The 20,897-nt window shown below is 37.8% G+C and overlaps 2 protein-coding genes across 16 annotated transcripts in view; both read left to right on the top strand.

Annotated features, from left to right (window-relative positions):
• The window catches only part of LOC112572661 (receptor-type tyrosine-protein phosphatase kappa-like), a 503,329-nt gene that overhangs the window by 414,316 nt on the left and 68,116 nt on the right, over positions 1 to 20,897 (top strand). The gene's annotated exons all lie outside the window — the stretch shown is intronic.
• The window catches only part of LOC112572662 (receptor-type tyrosine-protein phosphatase mu-like), a 122,989-nt gene that overhangs the window by 54,023 nt on the left and 48,069 nt on the right, over positions 1 to 20,897 (top strand). For 4 of the 13 annotated variants that reach the window (XM_025252442.1, XM_025252446.1, XM_025252439.1 and 1 more), the window contains 13 exons: positions 15,757 to 15,833; positions 15,954 to 15,990; positions 16,525 to 16,622; positions 16,923 to 17,051; positions 17,314 to 17,453; positions 18,187 to 18,322; positions 18,487 to 18,624; positions 18,775 to 18,874; positions 19,072 to 19,145; positions 19,379 to 19,519; positions 19,845 to 19,973; positions 20,343 to 20,491; positions 20,758 to 20,893. In XM_025252442.1, the coding sequence (XP_025108227.1) occupies positions 15,757 to 15,833; positions 15,954 to 15,990; positions 16,525 to 16,622; positions 16,923 to 17,051; positions 17,314 to 17,453; positions 18,187 to 18,322; positions 18,487 to 18,624; positions 18,775 to 18,874; positions 19,072 to 19,145; positions 19,379 to 19,519; positions 19,845 to 19,973; positions 20,343 to 20,491; positions 20,758 to 20,893 (1,484 nt within the window). Of the gene's footprint in view, positions 1 to 2,293; positions 2,547 to 3,458; positions 3,675 to 4,133; positions 4,323 to 5,908; positions 6,041 to 6,462; positions 6,601 to 7,763; positions 7,902 to 9,523; positions 9,662 to 10,810; positions 10,949 to 11,791; positions 11,930 to 12,476; positions 12,609 to 12,856; positions 12,992 to 13,681; positions 13,791 to 13,963; positions 14,074 to 14,689; positions 15,145 to 15,405; positions 15,494 to 15,756; positions 15,834 to 15,953; positions 15,991 to 16,524; positions 16,623 to 16,922; positions 17,052 to 17,313; positions 17,454 to 18,186; positions 18,323 to 18,486; positions 18,625 to 18,774; positions 18,875 to 19,071; positions 19,146 to 19,378; positions 19,520 to 19,844; positions 19,974 to 20,342; positions 20,492 to 20,757; positions 20,894 to 20,897 lie in introns of those variants that run through there. The other 9 variants (XM_025252451.1, XM_025252450.1, XM_025252445.1 and 6 more) reach the window with 8 other exon arrangements.

Below are 20,897 nucleotides of genomic sequence, written 5' to 3'. Positions count from 1 at the left end.
TGACCTAAATGTGTGATTTTCTTTAGCAGGTTAACACGCTAAGATGACAAGACTATTTTTCTCCTGTATCAACCACACTTGATTCATTACTTTGACATTATCAATGAATTCACAAGTTATATTTTAACAATATTTCTAAAAAGTGAGCTGAGATGAGGCTATGATAAATTATACCTTTCTTATTTCGTCTCTTTCTGTGAAAAAAAAAATACAAACTTTGTGCACATTTTGTACATACTAAAGAATTCATAACATAAACCAAAGCCAATGGTAGTCGAATTCCCACAGTCACATCCAATACTTCTTAAGTTTACTTGAGTCAAAAGAATGTTTCCCTTCATAATAATGTTGACATCACCTGACACAAAACTGACTCAAAGAACACAACAGCAAGGCTGCACTTTACTGTCATCATGTCAGCAACACGGAGGGACAGTGAGGACTACTTGACACTCCTTCCTTGTGTTATCGCCACGTTAGGCCCTCCTGTGTAAACAGTCAGCATAGAAACCCTCTTATTTTATCGTCCGCTTGCAGTGGTTAAAATACTCGTTTGTCACCACTGCAATGAGCGGTCAGGGTTCAGATCTCGTCTATGGACACTGTATGTGACACATGTTCACAGGGCTGGGTGTCTGCGGTTTTATACGGGTATTCCTGTTTCCTCCCGCTGTCTCTGCTCATACAGTGCGAAATCGCTGCAACGTGGTAGAACTTTTCTACTCAATAAACGATTCAATCGATAATTATTATCTCCACGACCATCACACTTCCATTTCCATTTCTGGAAGATCAGTCTCAAACCTACAATTTGCAGACGACACAGATATGTTAATTGACACTAACAATGAACTGCAAGACCTCACCAACAGACTGACAGTTTAAATGCAGATAATATAATGGAAACCAGTACTGAATAGAGCAAAGTTAGGGTCAATGGCAGGGGCAAAGTAGAGATCTGTGTGAACTCCTCCATCCCACGACAGTGCGAAATCGCGTTTAAGTGGAAGCATTTTTTTTTTCCTTTCAAACACAACAACAAAGTACATTCATGTCTTTCTAGCATTTTCTAATATTAATGCTTATAACTGACTGCGTAATATGTATTTCCTAAACTTTTGAATGTGATAACACCTTGTCACCAAGCTGTTACAAATAGTGCTGAGGATTTTTTTGTGGAAAAGTTATTGCTGGGACAAGCTTACTATGTCGCACATTTCACAGTCGCATGTGATATATGATAACCTTTGACACCGCTACAAGTATTACCTGTGTGTCTCTGTCGCTTGCACGGCTCATGGCAGAGGTCAGGTGAGTCAAGGCAACCAGCTTCCGTCTTCGTGAATAAAACCAGTCGACAGCTAAACTCAGTATCATAGGAAGAAAAATAAAATCTTTAAAAGGGGTTTCCTCCGTCTTCCAAACACATTGTGTAGGAGTAACATTAAAAACGCTTATCATCGTCCTTCCTATTTCGGTATGATCACTTACGGCCCCAATTTTTTTTTTAAATATTGTTATCCTCTCAACATTTACTTTGACGTACTTCACAAATCACAGACTCTGAAGTTTCAATTTTCTTATTGCATCGACTAGTTAAAATCCTTATTTGCGAATTATTTAAATCAAATTTACCGAGCAGACAATAATTTCGGAGACGAGAATTTTCTAGCTGACTACATGTAACACAAACAAAAGGAAAGTAGAGCTGACATGGACAAAGTATAATGTGTTTAATGTATTCGCTAATTTCATAATCAAGATCAACGTGTTGGCCCTCACATCACCAGGATGTTACCTCACGTATGATGAATGTTTGATGCAATAACATCAAGTTCGCTCGCACTTGAACTTCGATACACTGACAAAACACACACACACGCAGGTAAACGCGCACACAGTGGCCCATATACCTGTAATGTTTGGGGATTAAAAGGTAAAGGTCAAAATCTCACAGCTACAGTGTGTATTATCATTAGTTTCAGTGTTCGATGCTTAGAGAAAATGTTTCCAGTACTCGAATGTAAATTATACGCCAAAGGTGACACGGTTAATGAGTCAAACCAGGTCAGACAACTGGAGCATACGGAATAAAGTTATATTACCATCTGAGTTGCATGCCGTTTAACCAGTGGTTTTTTTAACAGTTCATCGCTTCTTCTGCCCACATGGCAACTTGTTCCACAAATTCACTGAACCTTAACTCACAGTTAATGAACAGGCAAACACAACCACACACGCAACACAACAAGCACAACCACACATACCATAACCTTAAAAGGTTTAAAAAGTGTCAGATAAAATCTCATGACCGCAGTGTGTGGTATTTACAGACGTATTGCCAGGTACCAGTCTGTACATTTGATAACAAATGTTTATTTCTGCTAAGGGTCCCACTGAAGGGTGCTTTACGACATGTCAGGGACAAGGAAGTAAGAGGATCAGTGACTTGGGGATCATGGTGGACTGTAGGTGTGTGCAGGTGTTTATGTTCTGTGTGTCTACGCAAATATTCCTTCTGTGTCTTGCCCAGGACACACAGATGAGTGAGTACATTTCCTGGAGTATTTCAACATTGTTGTTTATGTTTTACTTAAATGTAATCAAACATTTCAGTCAGTACTCTTAGTCTTAGACACAACACATGACAGCTTCTCAGATATCAATGTGTTGATACGTGTCATGTGTTGCTATAACTTTGCTGGTTAATTGTAGTATTCATGTCAAACCTTAAAGGTACCAGGCTGACCTATAAAATAGTATCTGAAAAGGAAAGAACATTTTCACCGTGTGTATACGATATACGATGCTTTATGTATACATTCAGTGTAAGGTCTGTCAGTAGTGTAGTCACTGGGTTGTTAGTGACAACAAAGTTAAACATACGGATAGACAGAAACATCAATACAGTTTAATATAATACAGTCGGATTTAAGTCTGCTTAACATTAATCTCTTGGTATTTCTAATCCGTTTTGGTAAGCAACTTTTCTCAAGCCCCTTGTTTGTCGCAAGATATTTATTGCTTGCAACTGATGACTGTTTCAGATTATTAAAAAAAAGTAACATAACGATTTTAGCTACTGTGACATAGACTATGCCAGATGCAATATAATATTACTGTATAAGGAAATAACCAGCAACTGCTAGATACCCCTTCACACACCATTTTGTATAAGTGAATAAAAATGAGGTAGATATACCATTAATAAGAACTGATGTTAATTAACTGAGTGTTACTGATTATAGAGATCATACTCATGATTGCTATAATGTTAGATTAATGTTTTCACAAAATTCTTAATTTTAGTAAATTTGTGTTTGAACGTTTTTAATTTTTTTAAACCATATCTTTAATTTAAGTTTCTAAACATAAAGCTGAAAGATTATTTAAACTGTTCTTCTCTAGTAATTTTTATTTCACTGTCTTTATAATATGTTTTCTATATTTATGCCTAGAAAATGTGGCAGCAAACAAACCATGTGGCATAAGCACCGTGTACAGTACCTCTAACAACTGCTCAGCAGCAATAAATGGAAACACAACCACGTATTATCAAGAAAATCCACCCAACTGTATCCACACCGCGGTGGGCGACACGTCACCTTTCTGGTGGGTGGACCTGGGAGAGAAGGTCACCATCAACATGATCACGATCTACGGACGGACAGACCGTAAGATCAGTGTTTATGCCATTGAGCTTCACATACATTGGTATTAGTCAGGTGTATCACTTGATGGATTTGAGTTTTATGTTTTCAAATGTCATCCAAATTATTTCTCAGCCAAGGTCAGTGTTCTCTCATGTTACATTTCATGTTTCAGTGCCCTTAACATTTTTTTTCTACACTGTTTGTTGTCATTATTCATCCTCCCCTTCTTCCTCACCTCATCGCTACCATTATTATCACCTTTGTCATTTGCCAGAATCATCCCCATCATTGACATTTTAAGTGTTGCCTGACAGGACTTTTATTATTTGGAAAAAAAATTTTGTTAAAATGTTTTACACTCAAAAGCATGATGCGGGAGTCTAAATTTAAGATGCAATTCAATATCTATGTAGCTACCTATACCTCACGTGTGCGTGTTTACAGCAGACTTTTTTCTTTACAATTATTTTATGATTACAGTTATAAAGAGAATGCGGTGTGTTAACGTATCTGTCGATGGAGCTCTCGTCAAACGATTCACAGATGTGAGTGACTGGACCAATGATACATACACCATCCCAGTGCTTCGTAGTGGGCAAGTGGTCAACATCACTAGAAACTGCGACGATGACGGACCTACGATAAACATCTGTGAGGTACAGGTGTGGGGTACGTAAGTCTCTGCATGTACATAAAGGCAAGCGTGTTTCCAAATTTTTTTTTCAAGATGTGTAAGCACGGGGTAGTTCATTAAATGTTACAATGATTTTGCCTTTATGCTTGTGGAAGTAGGAGGATGAGTAGATACGTGAGTGGGGTTTATGTATGTGCGCGCGTGTGCGTGTCACAGACACTTGCGTCCGCGTAGACATTTTTGCTTTTATTTCTTCCCAAAACAACTGTTCTTCTTTTGGAGGCATGTATACATTTAATGATATTAACTGAATTTAACGAATAAAAATACACAATAAATGTTACAAATATCAGTAAATAAACATCCGTCAATCCTTAAGAGATTTAATTGTAAACTCAGTCCTCAAAAAATTTTTATTTATTAGTTAATGATGAAACATAAGAATAATAAAGTTAAGAGTACGATACAACACTGCTTTCACTGATGACTAATTGGATGATACTCTTAATTTTAGTCACTGGGTATTGTTCTACTGTACTAACAGTCACTGGGGATTAATGTTTAAGTACACAAATATATATCTTGAACACACACACACACACACACACACACACACACACACACACACACACACACACACACACACACACACACACACACACACACACACACACACACACACACACAAATTATCTTAATCCACAGAAACAAACAAAACATCACGACGCCTCTACTCGAGGACATACGTTATACACTAAATGTCGCTGCCTCTGAGACTAGCGACAACAACATACACCAGGACAAAATCAAACAACTCCAACTAACTTACGAAACCACAATAATTTTTTTTTAAAACTCTTCTAGTACTGTATGGCATTATCAGGCCCATACACTCAGGGCCCATTTCCTGTAGACTGCGTTTTTCTAGGCAGACTCAGCATCCACTCCCCTATACCAGGTGACCATCCACTCGCCTCGTCTCTCTGGTAAATGAAACGATGGCCGGCGACAGTTAATTAAATGAGATCTTTTCCCCTTTTCTTTTCACCATCTAATAAACAAACCTGTTAGCCATTCCACATCTGTGGCTCGACCACCTTCGCTGTGCTGGCTGTTTAGTCTCATGTCACCCTCTATGACAGTGTTTGTATTTGTGTGTGTGTTGTAAGTGAGCTCACGCAGGTGACATGCGAAGAGGAAATTGAGAGGAGAACCTTGTGAAAGGTGTACCAACGTGACATCGTACACTGTTTCGGCGCTCGTTGATCGCATGTGAAAATCGTAGAGGAAAACTAATTAAATGATGGGTTTTACAGGCAGAAGTTTACAGCCTAGTTTTTTCTTGTCAATATCTACTGAAAACTGAAAAAAGAAAACCGTTCAGGATGGTCTTTAAGTCTCAGAACTTGCACCCTCACTTTATAATTCACTTACACATGTGGAGAGAGGTATGCAAATAAACTTTAGTAATTTAATTTTAATCTTTCCCAGTAAACTACAACATTTTGAGTTGCCTAAGTATCACTTTGACAGCCATGTTGAAGGAAAATATGTAAAGTATATAATACTGATTGCATTAGTGGATTGTTTCTGTTATAAAGCTTCGTCTTACTCTTTACAGAATGTGTTGACGGTTGGTATGGAATCAATTGCTCACAGAACTGTGGAAACTGTATCACTAGTTCTGATTGCAACAAGACGACAGGCAGGTGTACATCATGTAAAACAGGATTCAGTCTACCAAACTGCACAGGTAAATGTTTTCAGGTATTTGGGCGCGTGTTCATCAGACTGCACTATACGACTTACACACACTTATGCACAAAGTTTTTTTTTAATTTTTTAATATTAAGAATAAAATTACAGGCATTAGTTAGGCTGTTGAGTAAAGTAAAATGATAATTTCTTGCGTTGGTCGGCAAATTTTTACAGTTAAATGAGAATGAAATTTATCCCATGTATCATCAGTGTCAAAGAGTCTGAGAAGCCTTTCATTTATAGGAATCTTTTTTTTTTTTTAAATATACTTTGAACATGATTTAGCTTGACTACATTGCTTTTAGGTCTAGTTCTACCAGCCACTCTGGGTAAACTGGAGAGACCTTTTTTTCCTACCTGTCTGTCTGTTAGTCAAGTGTATTAAGTGCTATGTGTCTCCTCTCCTCCTTCTTGCAGATTGTGAGGACGGATGGTATGGAAACAATTGTGTTGAAACGTGTGGACATTGTGAGGGAGGTAACTCTACCTGTGACAAGATAAACGGAAGTTGTCCCTCCTGTGACGGGGCATTCAAACCACCTCTGTGTAAAGTCAGTGAGTAGACGCTCATACCTCACAGCTTTATGTAATTACGCTAGACAGTGGGATAACTGGCTATGAGAAGTGGATTGTTTACAACATGATGCACAAACGGTCTTGGTCCCGATGTGAGGATTTGTCTCAAAGGGTAGCGAAAGTACAGAGTCCTCAGAAAAGGGTATGTTGTCCATTTGAAAAATTTAGAAAAATACGTCAAGACTTTTGAGAAAACCCAATTTATGTAAAAGTTACATTTCAAATGATAGCAGGAGGCAGTGACAAACTACAAAAAGTCCCAAAGATAATGGATAAACAGCCGGAGAAAATAGTTGACAGAAAAATTACAAAGAAACCAAGAAAGCAAACATGATTTTTAGAGAAACAAGTATAACTCTAAAAACATAATATAGAACAATTATGGAAAACTCACATACTCATGCTCGAGGGAGATAATTCACAAGTCAAGATATGTCATACATAAAACGAACATAACATCCTTTTATACTGAGACTTTTTAATGAGAAAGTTTATAATAATTTAACTATTTCTAGTTTATACTATACGTAGTAACTTTCCAAACCAAGCTCCTCTAGTAAGGGTTATTTTTATTTAGGTTTGTAAGGATTTGTCTACATTTGTTCAGTGTCCTAAATTTTCATAAAGGGAAATAATCACGAGGAGGAAGTAGCTTAAATAGGATTCAAGTGAAAAGTTACTTTTGAACATAGCATAGCTTGAGTATATTTGTATTGTCTAGTTTTCACAGCCAACCCTGGATAAATTGGTCCGGGAAGAACCTGTCTATTTTTCTCTTACACCAATCACTTATGCTTTTCTGATTTATTCATATTCCACAGAAGATCTTGCATGGTTTCTGGACTGTAATGATATAAATTACAACCAGACTTAAATATTTCTCTTCTCTTTGGTGTAAATTTAGAAGCAGTTTAACAGGCTTTGTCAGTAGCTGAGTTTATCCGGCTGTTTATTCTACGACCAGATACCAACAAATATAACGGCTCGTCAAGGTCTGTCTGTCTGTCTGTCTGTCTGTCTGTCTGTCTGTCTGTCTGTCTGTCTGTCTGTCTGTCTGTCTGTCTGTCTGTCTGTCTGTCTGTCTGTCTGTCTGTCTGTCTTGTGTGTTATGTTTTATGCGATGATTTTCTTTTTTCGTGCAGATTGTGACAAAGGTTGGTATGGACACAATTGTGTTGAAACGTGTGGACATTGTATGGGAGGTAACTCTAGCTGTGACAATATAAACGGAAGTTGTCCCTCCTGTGACGGGGCATTCAAACCACCTCTGTGTAAAGACAGTGAGTACACATACCTCACAGCTTTATGAAAGTGCACTAGACAGTCGGATAACTGGTTATGAGAAATGGATTGTTTACAACATGATGCACAAATGGTCTTGGTCCCGATGTGAGGATTTGTCTCAAAGGGGAGCGAAAGCAGAGATTCCTCAGAAAAGGGTGTGCTGTCATTGTAGTGGGATTTTCAAGATGCCACGAATTTTAGAGCTCCTATCAAAGAATCAATCACTCGAATTCAAGTATGTACTGTCGGCAATTGGCCGATTGTTTGAACGAAACCATCATACAGAACATTGAATACTAATCGTAAAGGAGTCGTGTTCCGTTACGACAAAGTGAGACCACACACAAGTTTGATCACACATTAATATGTATTGGAGCTTGCATGAGATGTGTTGCCACACCCACCATACTCACCTGACCTTGCTCTGTCAGACTTCGACTTGGTTCGCTCTCGTCAGAACTCTTTGTGTTGTATAATGTTTAGATGAGGTTGTAAATGAGCTCCTTCATCAGTTTTTCTCCAATAAAGACAGGTCCTTGTAACAACGGATATTATGAAGTTTTTTGAAAGGTGGTAAAGGTGGTAAACAAAGCGGACACTATCTCATTTATTGATCTTTGTCCCTCATATAAAAAAATCCATTTGAAAAATTTAGAAAAGTGCGTCAAGGCTTTTGAGAAAACCCAATTTATGTAAAAGTTACATTTCAAATGATAGCAGGAGGCAAAGACAAACTACAAAAAGTCCCAAAGATAATGGATAAACAGCCGGAGAAAATAGTTGACAGAAAAATTACAAAGAAACCGAGAAAGCAAAGATGATTTTTAGAGAAAACAAGTATAACTCTAAAAACATAATATAGAACAATTATGGAAAACTCACATACTCATGCTCGAGGGTGATAATTCCCAAGTCAAGACATGTCATACATAAAACGAACATAACATCCTTTTATACTGAGATTTTTTAATGACAAAGTTTAGCTTAATTATTTCTAGTTTATTCTATACGTAGTAACTTTGCAAACCTAGTTCCTCTAGTAAGGGTTATTTTTAGTTAGGTTTGTAAGGATTTGTCTACATTTGTTCAGTGTCCTAAATTTTCATAAAGGGAAATAATCACGAGGAAGAAGTAGCTTAAATAGGATTCAAGTGAAAAGTTACTTTTGAACATAGCATAGCTTGAGTATATTTGTATTGTCTAGTTTTCAAAGCCAAACCTTGATATACTGGCCCTGGAGGAACCTGTCTATTTTTCTCTTACACCAATCACTTAATATATTTATTCTTTTCTGATTTATTCCTATTCCACAGGCCAAGATCTTGCATGGTTTCTGGACTGTAATGATATAAATTACAACCAGACTTAAATATTTCTCTTCTCTTTTGTGTAAATTTAGAAGCAGTTTAACAGGCTTTGTCAGTAGCTGCGTTTATCCGGCTGTTTATTCTACGACCAAATACCAACAAATATAACGGCTCGTCAAGGTGCATGTGTGTGTCTGTCTGTCTGTCTGTCTGTCTGTCTGTCTGTCTGTCTGTCTGTCTGTCTGTCTGTCTGTCTGTCTGTCTGTCTGTCTGTCTTGTGTTTTATGCGATGATTTTCTTTTTTCGTGCAGATTGTGACAAAGGTTGGTATGGACACAATTGTGTTGAAAGGTGCGGACATTGTGTGGGAGGTAACTCTACCTGTGACAATATAAACGGAAGTTGTCTCTCTTGTGACGGGGCATTCAAACCACCTCTGTGTAAAGACAGTAAGTAGACACTTAAACCACAGAGCTTTATATAAGTATAGTAGTCAGTCGTGCTCTTTTCACACTCTGTGTAAAGACAGTGAGTAGACACTCATGCATTTCAAACAGTACAAACTGAACTCGTGTGTAACCATAGCAATGAAAGTAAAGCCAGACCATAGATCACAAAATGCGAACACGCACATACACACTCACATGAAACCTATGCTTCAAATAATGCTAGGAAGCAGCAATGAACTGTGATATGCGACAAAGATGATGTATCAAAGAAAAAAAACTTATTAGAAAAATATTTAAAAACTTAAAGGTGAAGTCAGGCTGTAGATAACAAATGGAAGCAAAAGTGCACACTAAGTTGATATGTCATTTGACAGGTGACAGCTCTAGCTTTATTCTTAAAAAATGTGAGCGATTTAGTAGAGTTTGGGATATTTTATAAGTTGAAGATGGAAGATTTTCTTGTGTATTTTCGCCATATTTTACTGTTTGACTTCTGTAGCTGAAAGAACGCGCATCAAGCTTGTGAACGGTTGCGAATGTTTACGGTAGCAATGCTCTACTAGTCTACTAGAATGCCAGGGCCAATGATGGTCCCGATATTCCGTGCTGGTCATTTCAATCTCAAGGAAGCTTGTCAGTCATCGAAGCTCACCGAGGTTGATGACGTCATAATAAAAGCATTCGATGAGACCAACTCACGTGACACGACACAAGAAATTGCAGAAACATTGAACATTGATCATTAAAGCGTTTACAATCACTTCATTAAGCTGGACTACATAAGCAGCCTCGTTATTTTTGTTCATCGTGATCTTGAAGAAGTTCATTTGACGGCGCGTATAAACATCTATGAGATGCTCATTAAACGTGAGGAAATGGATCCTCTTTCTTAAGTCCGAAAAGTTGTTGTAAGAAGTGTGTTGCTTACAACAATGTTATGCACAAACGGTCTTGATACCAACGTGACGATGTGCTTCAAATGATTTTGCAAGAATACATTCCTCAGAAAGAGTGTCTCATTGTGGCGGGGTTTTAAAGGTGTGTTTTGTAGACCTCCTGCCAAGCAAACTAACAATCAAATCGAAATTGTACTGTCGGCAATTGACCAGTTTGAACGACTTTATGTGATAATTTTCTTTTTTCTTGCAGATTGTAAGAACGGTTGGTATGGAAACAATTGTGCTGAAACGTGTGGACATTGTATGGGAGGTAACTCTACCTGTGACAATATAAACGGAAGTTGTCTCTCCTGTGACGGGCCATTCAAACCACCTCTGTGTAAAGACAGTGAGTAGACACTTAAACCTCAGAGTTATATGTCAGTACAGTAGACAGTCGTGCACTTTCAGACTGTAAAGACAGTAAGTGGACACTCAGACCTTTTAAGCAGAGCCTAATGTTAAGTAGGATAAACAATCGTGCTCTTTAGCCAGACCTCTGTGTAAAGACAGAAAGGGAACATTCACATTTTTAAGACAGTACAAACTAAGGTCATGTATACCAATAGCAATGAAAGTGAAGTAAGACCAAAGGTCATAAATGCGAGAAAAATGCTCAGTTTTATATAAATATCACGCCTACGCCGAATAATTGTAGGAAGCAACAATGAACTGCAATATCTCAAAACAAGATAAAATTGTTAGCAGAGTAAATAAAAAAGGACCTGGGAAAGGTAAAGGAGATTTCTTTTAAAGAAAACATGTAGATGATAATAACTCTAAGAAATTATACAGAACAATAAGGATACTCACTTGCTTATGCTAGAGAGCGATTATTCACAAGTCAAGACACAACAGATAACTGTGTCACGGACAAACATCATAACCTTTTATTCTGAGATTTACAATAAACAATATTTACATATCCATTTAGCTGTTTCTTCTGGTTTACACGTCTAATTATAACTTAGCAAAGCAAGCTAATCCAGCTAATCTAGTAAGACTTATTTGTATTTCTTGAATTAATGAAGATTAAAACGTCTAGGCATTAGGGTGTTGAGTATTTTGAACTGATAAATTGTTTTACGTTGATCAGCAAATTTTTACTTGAACAGAAAATGAAATTCACTCCTATATCTTCACATATGTCACAGAAAGGCTTTCGTTTCTAGGGATTTCTTCCTTCTTGCAGGTTGTGAGAAAGGTTGGTATGGAGACAATTGTGTTGAAACGTGTGGACATTGTATGGGAGGTAACTCTAGCTGTGACAGGATAAACGGAAGTTGTCCCTCCTGTGACGGGGCATTCAAACCACCTCTGTGTAAAGACAGTGAGTAGACATTTAAACCTCAGAGCTTTGTATAAGCACAGTAGACATTCGTGCACTTTTCACTACCTAAATCACATTTACCATGATGAGTTCTTTTCTCGTTATGAAGTACAAGAACCGATCTTACTTTGAATAAATTCACTCACTCACTCTAAAGACTTCAAATGTATGGATAGGTCCTGGGCGTCTCCTTTTGAAGCCTAAAAGCTAAATTACTGGAACTCGAAATGTGATACCGTCTTAGTATCTGTGATCCCCTGACACTTCATGTTTTCCTTTTTCTAAGAAATTGTTTTTCTTGCATTGCTTTAGCCCTTTGATGAAGGAGTAGATGTCAAGCTATTTATGTTCCATGTTTGTTTTATATCATGCAGATGGTTGTCTGGTAACTTGAGCAAGTTTTATTATCGGGTTTGTCCAGTAGTTTTAGATTAGAGACACACACACACACTAACTCACAGACAACAGACACACGGGCCGTCGCTGTTAGCTCAGTGATCATGCGAAGAGCCTCAACCAATTAAACAGATAAAATGTTTGTACACAGAATGTGATGCTGGACACTACGGTAAGAACTGCTCATTGTGTGGACATTGTCGTCAAGACACCACGTGTGATCCTGATAACGGCACCTGCCTTGATGGCTGTTCAGAGGGATTCAAACCTGGTCTTTGTACTGGTTAGTTCGACATCACTCTGACATTTAAAAATAAATTGAAAGAAGCTTATCTTTATTTGTAAATTAAAATGTTGTTATGCACTAAAACGGAGAGAAAATTATACCTTAAAGCTCTAAACGTTCCTTTTGTATGACACCATCGTTACATAGAGTTACATTCGATGAGTTCCTAAGCAATAAACTGTTAGTCAAATAATGACAAATTATTGTACACAGTGATTAATGAAAGCCGTAATGTGTGTACACAGAATGTGATGCTAGATTTTACGGTGAGAACTGCGATCAGACGTGTGGACATTGTCTTGTCAACACCACCTGTGATCCTGTTAACGGTACCTGCCCTTCAGGATGTTCAGATGGCTACAGAGGAAATCTTTGTACCGGTGAGTTGATAGAAACTGAATAAAACTTGTCACGGTGAGTTCCACACAGCTAATGGTGAGGAGAAAAGTCGTCGTTTCGGGTTGATGGCTAACAAAAGTGTTTACACACATGGATTTACCCAATACTGTATATATAGTATATATACTATCCCGGAATATCCCTTCGCCAGCGGGCAGGCCGGTCAGAGACAGGAGGCGGGCCGGATCTGGCCCGCGGGCCGCCCCTTGCCCAGGTCTGAGAAAGAATATGCTACTGGTTAAAGAGATGTCTGTATGTATTGCTTGTCTGTTGAGCAGAGTAATGTCTGTTGTGGTATAGGGCGAATATATATATAAGATAGTAATTACATGAAATCACAAGGGTATGGGTAAATATGAATATGTATGTGAATTAAACTTTTGCGTATTTATTTATTGTATCTGATGCTATAGGAACCATATCCTTTGGAATAAGTAACATGCTTGTGTATATTTAGATGGTGGTGCACATACTATGCTATTCAGCAGGTAATATTTCAACTACCTATAGATGTGTGTATGTATATATGGATGAACATTCCTTTATATGCAACTTTTAATGTCCCTTTGGTAAGAGAATATGCCTGACGACCATATAATACTTATGTTCAAAAAACACAGAGTAATTCATGTTTTTGACGAGATGTATTATGCTTACAAATGTTCACATAGAGGCGATGACATCAAGTTCCAACAAAGTCCCTGTCGGTGCAATCGTTGGCCCTGTGTTGGCGGTAATTGTTGCTGCAGTCGTTGTAGTGATCGTCTTTATGTGGTTAAGGTAAAGAAACTTTTCCGAAAATCTTACGAATATACAAGTGTGTTTAATTTATAGTATACGTGTGGAGAATTGACATACATCTGCCAAATTTAGTTATGCAGAGAATATTAGAAATGATTTTGTAGGTATTTACTATTAGAAGCGGCTGCGTTTTTATTTGTATCTCTCAAAAGGCGGAGACAAAGAGAGGGAGGACTACCTGGACTACTAAGAAGGAAAAAAGAGAGCCCACAACATGAAGTTACATTCTCAGAAACAATGACAAATGTCAGTGAAAGGAGAGGTAAGATAAAATAAAACTGGAACAAATGAGTTTCTCAGATGGCACGACATCGTAACGGTGATAATTTAATTATTTTACCCCGTCCTTCTTTTCTTATAAACGTAACTCTCACCATAAACCATTAACCTATACTTTAAATCTTATTACATTGAATCCTGCCTGAAATAAGTTGTCAACATAGTGTAGCAACATGGCGTCGTGCCATCCCAGAAGCGCTTTGGAACCCTTTGTTGATAAATAAAATACATGTAAAGGTAAGACAAAATTAAGATTTAATGACTTGGTCTTACTCGTCTAAGGTATTAAATAACCTGTGTGCAGTATTATTTTGGCCGTTGCACCGAATAGATAAATTCAGTCTCTTCATTTATGTTATCGTACACCCATTGACCTTTTACTATATGGCTGCTGGTCAATCATTTAACAAATAAAAATATGAAGATTCAAAGTGCGTCTTTTTATGAGTAAATGATGACAAACGTTTGACATAATTGCAAAATGCCACAATTTCCTTTTACTTACTTATTGCCACTATTTATATTCACTTTATTTTTAATATAATAAGTTAAATGACTCCCTGTGAACGAAGATAAGTATGTATTGCGTATGTTGACAGGAAACAAGCCAATAGTACCCGTCAAGCCACAGACGTACCCCAAAGCAGGGGACAGACAGGAGGTCAGCGACCCCCACATCTACGGCAACTTGCGTGAAGATGCCCCGACCAATAGTCAGTTGACCTCTGAAAACACAAAGTCTGATGATAAAAATGCTACCACCCGTAAACCGTTGGCAATAAAAGCAGAAAACAAACAGATATATGAGAATGTCGACATTAAGACAAGTCTTTCAGAAAAATCCGGTGACAGTCAACCCAAAAAGCCTTCGACAAAACCAAATAAGGAGGATATAGAGGTTACAGACCCTACAGACGAGGACGAGGGGAACATCTACAACACAGAGGACATCTACGCCTCCTACCGCTCACTGGGGCCCTCGTCAATACTCGATGATCTCCAGAAGTCCTTGTTGTCCAGCCTGGCATCAGGAAAGCTAGGGATGGAATTTGCGGTAATTTTCTCTGTAAAATCTGCTTGAATATCAGTCAACAAGCTTTTACTAATATTTATGGCAAGAACATGGTGGTAAGCCAAAATAATGTACATGAAAAAGCACACCAATCGTTTTATCCCTTGTGTAATAATTAACTTCCTCGGTTTTAAAAAAGCTGCTGTATTATTGTATTATTTGCTATCAAATTAGAGAAATAGTACCTTATTTCCGTTTTCCAGGTGTAAATCTGTGCACGCTCACCTGTAGTTTTCGTTTCAGGATTTCCGCAAAGACATGCAGCATCCTCACGAAATTGGTTTGAAGTCTGAGAACCGAAACAAGAATCGCTTCAAGGCACTGTGTGCTTGTGAGTGACTTAATTGATTTCTTATTTCTGCTTTTCTAGAATGGTGTTTTTACACGAAAAATAACCATTATCCATTACTTGTCATACCCTACGAACCACCAAAGGTAAACATTTATAGACATTTAAACAAATAGCACTTCTTTGCTGTGGAAATTTCATATATAAAAAATATGACAAATTCTAAAATTTAAAAAAAACTAAGGTTAATAAAAACAGCACAAACATAAATTCAAAAATTTTATTATTTTTAATTTCTGTCTTAGACGATCATTCTCGCGTTGTTCTTCGGCGACCAAAAGGAGACACCAACACGGATTACATCAACGCGAGTTACATTAAGGCAAGTAAATATATTGCGACCTAAAAACCCCACAAAAATTGCAAAACCTACTATAATGCTATTGAATTTTTTTTATATTTGTGCTATGAACTATGTAATGTAATAAAAAATAAATTTCAGGGATGCAGCCGAGAAAAAGCATACATCGCCACACAAGGTGAGTATATTTTCAAATTAAATAATTTTCATCTGGGAAACAAACGAAAGGTAAAGCTTTTTCATTCTTCAAGGATCTAGACTACTCAGAAAAATTATGCTTCTGTAGATTGCTATTTTGATAATGACAAGCCCTCCACCCTGAAATAACTGAAACTTTACGAATGATTTTAGATTACAGATTGTATTTTTGTGTTTTGCTATCATGCACCACTCTCCTTATCCTTGTCTCGTAACTATCTCCTCCTTTTATATCTTTAAAGTAACAGCACACTTCCCGTCTTCTAAATGCCCATGACGTCAATAAAGTTGCTCATTTGTCAATTTATCAAGATATTATATTTTCACTATTCCAAGTCCATGAAAGTTCTAAAAATATGTACAGAATATTTCGCTGTCAGTGCCGACTTGACACCAGGGATATAACTACCAAATATTAATAACCATTCATTTATATTTATTGTTCTGTATGTGTCTCTGCTATTAATGCTAAGAAAGTATTGTTCCGTTGACTACTTTAATTTGTGACATTCAGGTCCTCGCTCCAACACGGTGGATGACCTGTGGTGGATGGTGTGGCAAGAGAACGCCACGCAGATCGTGATGTTGACTAAACTTATAGAGGGCGGCAAGGTGAGAAATTATTGTCCTTTTCTTTAATTGCGATCAGCTGACAATTCCTCTTTACGTAAACCGTTTCAGTTAGGTCTTGTTCATTTCCTACATGGACATTTTTCATAACACCTTATTTCAGTATCAGCCGTTGTAAAATATTAACAGTAACATTGATTAACTATTCGATTGATTGTTTATCTGAATAATTTATTCATTATTATCAACGCAAGAAAAAAAGTGAATTCTGATTCCCTGCGTTACAAACTTCTCGCCAATGATTCAACACTATATACAGTTGTTTGATTGCTAAACATGCAGGACAAGTGTGAAGAGTACTGGCCATCAGTCGGCACCACAAAGACATATGGTCACGTGACAGTGACAGCCCTGAAAGCAGACACCAGGGCAGACTTCGTCGTCCGCCATTTTGTGGTTCAGAGCAAAAAGGTATCTATGAAAACAGATTTTGAGTGTTCTGTTAACATTTTTCTTCACCATGTCAAGTGTCTATGCTGTTCTTGAATATGTCTACACAGAAAGATGGAAAAGAAACTGATAGACAGAAAAACAGGCAGAGCAATACATATAAAATGGACACAACCATGCATCATGTCGGTATCTCAGATACTCCAATAAATTTCATGCCATGTCTTCGGGAGCGGTGCTAAGTGATAGTATCTTATAGTGTCCTAAATGTCAAATCTTGTAGGGCGGTGACCAGCGGACGGTATCTCAGTATCACTACCTGGTGTGGCCTGACCACGGGGTGCCGTCCACCTACTCGCTGGTCAGCTTCTGGCGCTACGTCAAGGCACGTGCACAGGGGGCCATACCTGTCGTACACTGCAGGTAAGATAAGCCTGTTTTAAAAACTCACTTTCTGGAGTCGGTTATATTAACCACTACAGGCAGTACAGAGCACTCTCATAAAAGTGTAGAAGATTTATTATCTGTGAAAATGTACAGATGGACAGGCTTCTGCTTCGGTTCTTCCATGTGAAGATATAAAACTGGTCTTCCAGAAGGACTATAATTGTCTCATGCTAGTATTTATGGCATAATGTATAACGCGAAATTTTCTCTACGTGTGATATGTGGGCATACCTGTGTGCACGTGCACACTTATAGCATGCGATCAAAGCTAAGAGAGTAAATCCAGATAGAAAATCTTGATGTCAACATCAGCGGGCGAAGACTTCCCACAATGAAAGTACCGGCCAGGACCAAGGCTGACTACCGGCTGTGGTTCACTTGGAGAGGAGTTGGACACTACACAGTGTACAATGTTTACGTCACAGATGTACGCCGCAGATAACATGAGGATCAGTGGAAGCCCGGATCAACAACGACCGCGCAGGGTCCAGCGTATGGACACCAAGAAGTGTAAACTGCAACAACAGTAGAAATCAAACGGAGATAGGGAACATCCATTGGCACGTGGAACGCACGCACGTTACACCAGTGCTGCTTCGTTAAAATTGTCAGCTGAAATTTGCGCATCTAAATTGCTTCTTTTTTGTTTGTTGTTTGTTTTTTTAATAATCTTAATCTAATACAAAATTTAACTTCGATCTTAATCTAGCGCTGGTGTTGGACGCACAGGCACATACATCGCCTTAGACATCGCCGCCGACTTGAGGTCACGTGGACGGAACGTTAACGTCAAGGAGATCGTCAGTAGACTACGTGAAGACAGAACACTCATGGTCCAGACTGAAGTAAAGTGTCCCATGTGCTATTTTATAAACTTTTATTAATTTTATCGATAAGGAATAGACTCTACAGCTGATAAGAGAATAGATGCTACTGAACGTTTCATACAAAAGTATAAAGCGTCTGTGAGTTTATTGTACATTATTGTCGTATTCTGAACTATTGGCAGGAACAGTACAAGTTCCTTCATGAAGTCATTCTTGAAGAACATACCAGCCATGGCACCAGGATGACCTTTGATCAGTTTGACATTGTGTTTCCCAGCAACATCGATGCCCACAACCCAAGGATTAACATGGAATTTAAGGCAAGTAAACATTTTTTGAGTCCTTTATTGCAAATTTTATTCGGTGGCAACACTCTATCTCGAAAGTGAGCACATAGGGATTGATATTAGCTTTGATGTTTTCATGTCCCACACATAAATACCTTACAAAGCCTTAAAATTAATTTGCAGCTTTTGGAAGAATTGGGACGGTTTGTTCCAAAACCAAGACATCAAATCGCTGAGTCAGAAGAGAATAGGCTTAAAAACCGCAACAAAGAATCACTGCCAGGTGAAAAACTCTTTTGTTTTTGTTATGTAACATTGGTGATGTCCGCTTATTTTAGTTGCTGCTCTTTAGAAATGTACCTGGTATAAATGACTGCAATTTTATTCATATTGCATGTTAGAATAAAGTCTGTCAAAATATAAAATAGCATGATCATGTTGATCATGTTTTAATCGAGTACAACCCTTGTAAACTTGCAGACGACAGCCATCTGGTGTACCTCATGGACCGCGTGCCTGGGAGAAATCAGTACATCAACGCCGTACATATGTCGGTGTGTGGTAGACCAAAGTCTTTGCTCGTCTGGAAAACTAAAACTACTTTAATAAAATCTTTAATAAATCTTAAAAATGAGATGATTTTTAGTATTGTGACTCTGGACTTGCATTGAGCAATGTTGGCTGATTATTGCTATTTACAGAAATCTGAAAACAGCAACCGAAAAAAATGTAAGATCATGTTCTTTTCTGTCATCCTAACGACTGTGTTATCTCCGCTTACGCTCAGTCGTTCAGGAAAGTACAGGGACTGATCCTGACCCAGCTGCCGCTGTCGGACACCGTGGTGGACATGTGGCGTCTGGTTGACGGATGGGACGTCAACACCATTGTTTCTCTCGGACACAGAAACCAGAGTCAATCAGTCAAGGTCTTAGTCTGTTTCCAGCTGTTTAGCATTTGTACTTTAAAACATGGCATGATTCAGTCAAAATATATACTTTTGGCAACCAGTAGTGATATTTTAAAGAAATGTTTCCAGCATATTGAGTTTCTATGGCTTCAGTAATTAGCATACTAATAATGCTTAAAAATTAAATAGGTATCTCCCAATGTGTCTATGTCTCAATATTTCTATTCTCTTAACGCCATTGTTTCAACAGTTTTTATCTTACAATCCGTTTTCTTTTTTAAATAAATCTTTAACTAACTGGTTTTATTTCTATTTATTAGCGTTACCGTTTGATTTTTATCAGAACTACTGCCACTACTGGCCTGAGACTGAAAAAGAAGTGCTGAAAACGGGACAACACACCATCAAGCTAACTTCTACCTCTGCACTTGGAGATCATCTTACCTGCTACAACCTGTCTCTCATGACCAAGGTTTCTCTTTAAGAACTCATTTCCTAGTTCTGATATATTTTTCTAACCATTTCTTTTTTCTCACCTGCAGAAATCTTCAAAAAATTACAACATTGCTACATCTGCTTTGTGTTCAGTTTTGTTCATATGAATGGTTATTAATGTAGAATAGTTGGCTTTAATTGTCGTACAGAATTAAAAATGATTATTTATTATAATTGTCACTTGACATGGATCATTGTATTTTTTTAGTGCTCTTGAAACAATCTTTTGTTGCAATTCACATTCATAACTCCTTTTACTCTTCAACCTCTTTACATTATATAACAATATTTTTTTATTTATTGGTATGAAGAGATAAGACTGAAATGGGTTTTTTTGTTCATAAAGACATCCACACCAAGAGAGGTCCGAGTTCTGTACTATGATGACTGGGCAGGCGTCGTCCCAGGCAACAGCTCTGACATTCTTCACCTGATGGACACGCTGGAATCATGGCACATTGAAGAGAACACCTCACCTGTAGTCGTGCAGTGCAAGTCAGTTTTGTCTGATTTCTCTGAATGAAATGGATGATCGTTTGATATCAATAATTAGATAAATCTAAGCATCATTTCAAACTACTATACACTATCTTAATAGTTAAAGTTTTATGTAGTGAATAGGATTTTTTTGTCTTTACTCCAAACACTTTAATTTCAGAGACTGTACTCTACGTTATATTGTGGGGGAAATATGGTTTGAGATATCTATAACACTTTTCAGCTTCCCAAAAGCACTTTAATGTGATTTTTCTTCATTTCAGTGATGGTATGACAAGAAGTGGCATGTTCTGTGTACTGTATGAAGTCATCAACGGGGCCAGACATGACCAGGAGATAGATGTCTACCTGTCTGTGCGGCACGTTCAAAACGTCAGACCAAAAGCCGTTACTACGGAGGTAG

Source organism: Pomacea canaliculata, linkage group LG9, assembly GCF_003073045.1.
Source record: "Pomacea canaliculata isolate SZHN2017 linkage group LG9, ASM307304v1, whole genome shotgun sequence".
Lineage (NCBI taxonomy): Eukaryota > Metazoa > Mollusca > Gastropoda > Architaenioglossa > Ampullariidae > Pomacea > Pomacea canaliculata.
Note: the sequence above shows the minus strand (reverse complement) of the source record. Positions and strands in the feature narration are given on the sequence as shown.